The 1,166-nt window shown below is 49.6% G+C and overlaps 1 protein-coding gene across 1 annotated transcript in view; it reads left to right on the top strand.

The window, feature by feature from the left end:
- The window catches only part of ATP6AP2 (ATPase H+ transporting accessory protein 2), a 22,882-nt gene that overhangs the window by 8,607 nt on the left and 13,109 nt on the right, over window positions 1-1,166 (top strand). Inside the window, exon 3 of the mRNA XM_077748496.1 lies at window positions 409-540. Coding sequence (XP_077604622.1) covers window positions 409-540 — 132 coding nt within the window. The remainder of the gene's footprint in view (window positions 1-408; window positions 541-1,166) is intronic.

Here is a 1,166-nt window from a genome sequence, read left to right as displayed (position 1 = left end):
TTAGTCTGTAGAGAAGACTTTTGATGAAGTTTTGCTGTGTCCGTGTGAAAGAGAGAAACGACGCTGTAGATAAGGGCAAAGGATGATGTGGGGGAAGAAAGCATCTGTGTTTACATGAAGAAGGCAATAGTTTGTAATCTGGAATTTGAAAAGTACCAGCATTTGATTCTGCTTTCTTCCACAAAGGGTGTGAGATGACTGACTTTGTCACCTCAGATCTGTAGAAGGAAGTGTAAGAACACGAAGGAGGCTGAAATCCGTATCAATTGGACAGAACCTTTGCTCTCCCTGTGAATTGTCATTGCCAGTGTCATCCCAGAACCCCTTGGCTCTGCTCCGTAGATGTTACTGGGGAAATAGTTTCCGGGCTTACTAATTAAGCACCATTTCATGCTTTCCAATGTTTAGGACCTTTCTTGGCCGGGACTCGCGGTGGGTAACCTGTTCCATCGTCCTCGGGCTACCGTTATGGTGTTGGTGAAGGGAGTAGACAAACTCGCTCTACCCCCAGGCAGTGTCATTTCATACCCTCTGGAGAATGTGAGTATTTATGATAAAAAAAGGCATGCATTTTTAATCTTATCAGCTGTGTTATGAATTGTGTTCTAAGCACACTTGTCTACATTTTCTCGGGCATTATCTTGTCACTCTCCCTTCCGAATTTTACCTGATTTTTGTGTACGAAGGAGACCGGAGGCTATTTTGCTGGTTCATTCTTTCCTTCCCCGGCTCTTCAGGTGGTACGGCTGGCTGAGCGGTCGGGAGACACCCTCCTTCCACTGCCCGCACGTAGAAGTCACCAAAACACTTTTATGTGCGTGCCTCAACTTTCAGACATGGAGGGAATACACCTAGCTGCCAGATAGGAATGGGAAACTCAAAAGCCACAGCAGGGGAGCAAGAGCTGAAGCTGGAGTTCTGTCCCCTGCAGAAGGCCAGGGGCTGTAGCGTGCCATCTTGTCCTCAGAAGGGGGACTGGCAAAGCCCTGGCTGCTCCAGGGCTGCCCCGAAGGAGCTGGCCTGCCGCTCTCGGCGCTGGGACCCGGACAGTCTCCCAAGGGAAATCGGAACCACAGGCTTGTGCTGTGCAGAGCCCTGTGCTCCAAATTCCCATGACCCACCGCGTATGGACCTTCCACAGCCTGGGGCTGCTTTGGTTAAAAAAA

Source organism: Crocuta crocuta, unplaced genomic scaffold, assembly GCF_008692635.1.
Source record: "Crocuta crocuta isolate KB4526 unplaced genomic scaffold, BGI_CrCroc_1.0 scaffold49, whole genome shotgun sequence".
NCBI classification, from domain to species: Eukaryota; Metazoa; Chordata; class Mammalia; order Carnivora; family Hyaenidae; genus Crocuta; species Crocuta crocuta.
This window is presented reverse-complemented; position numbering and strand designations above follow the sequence as displayed.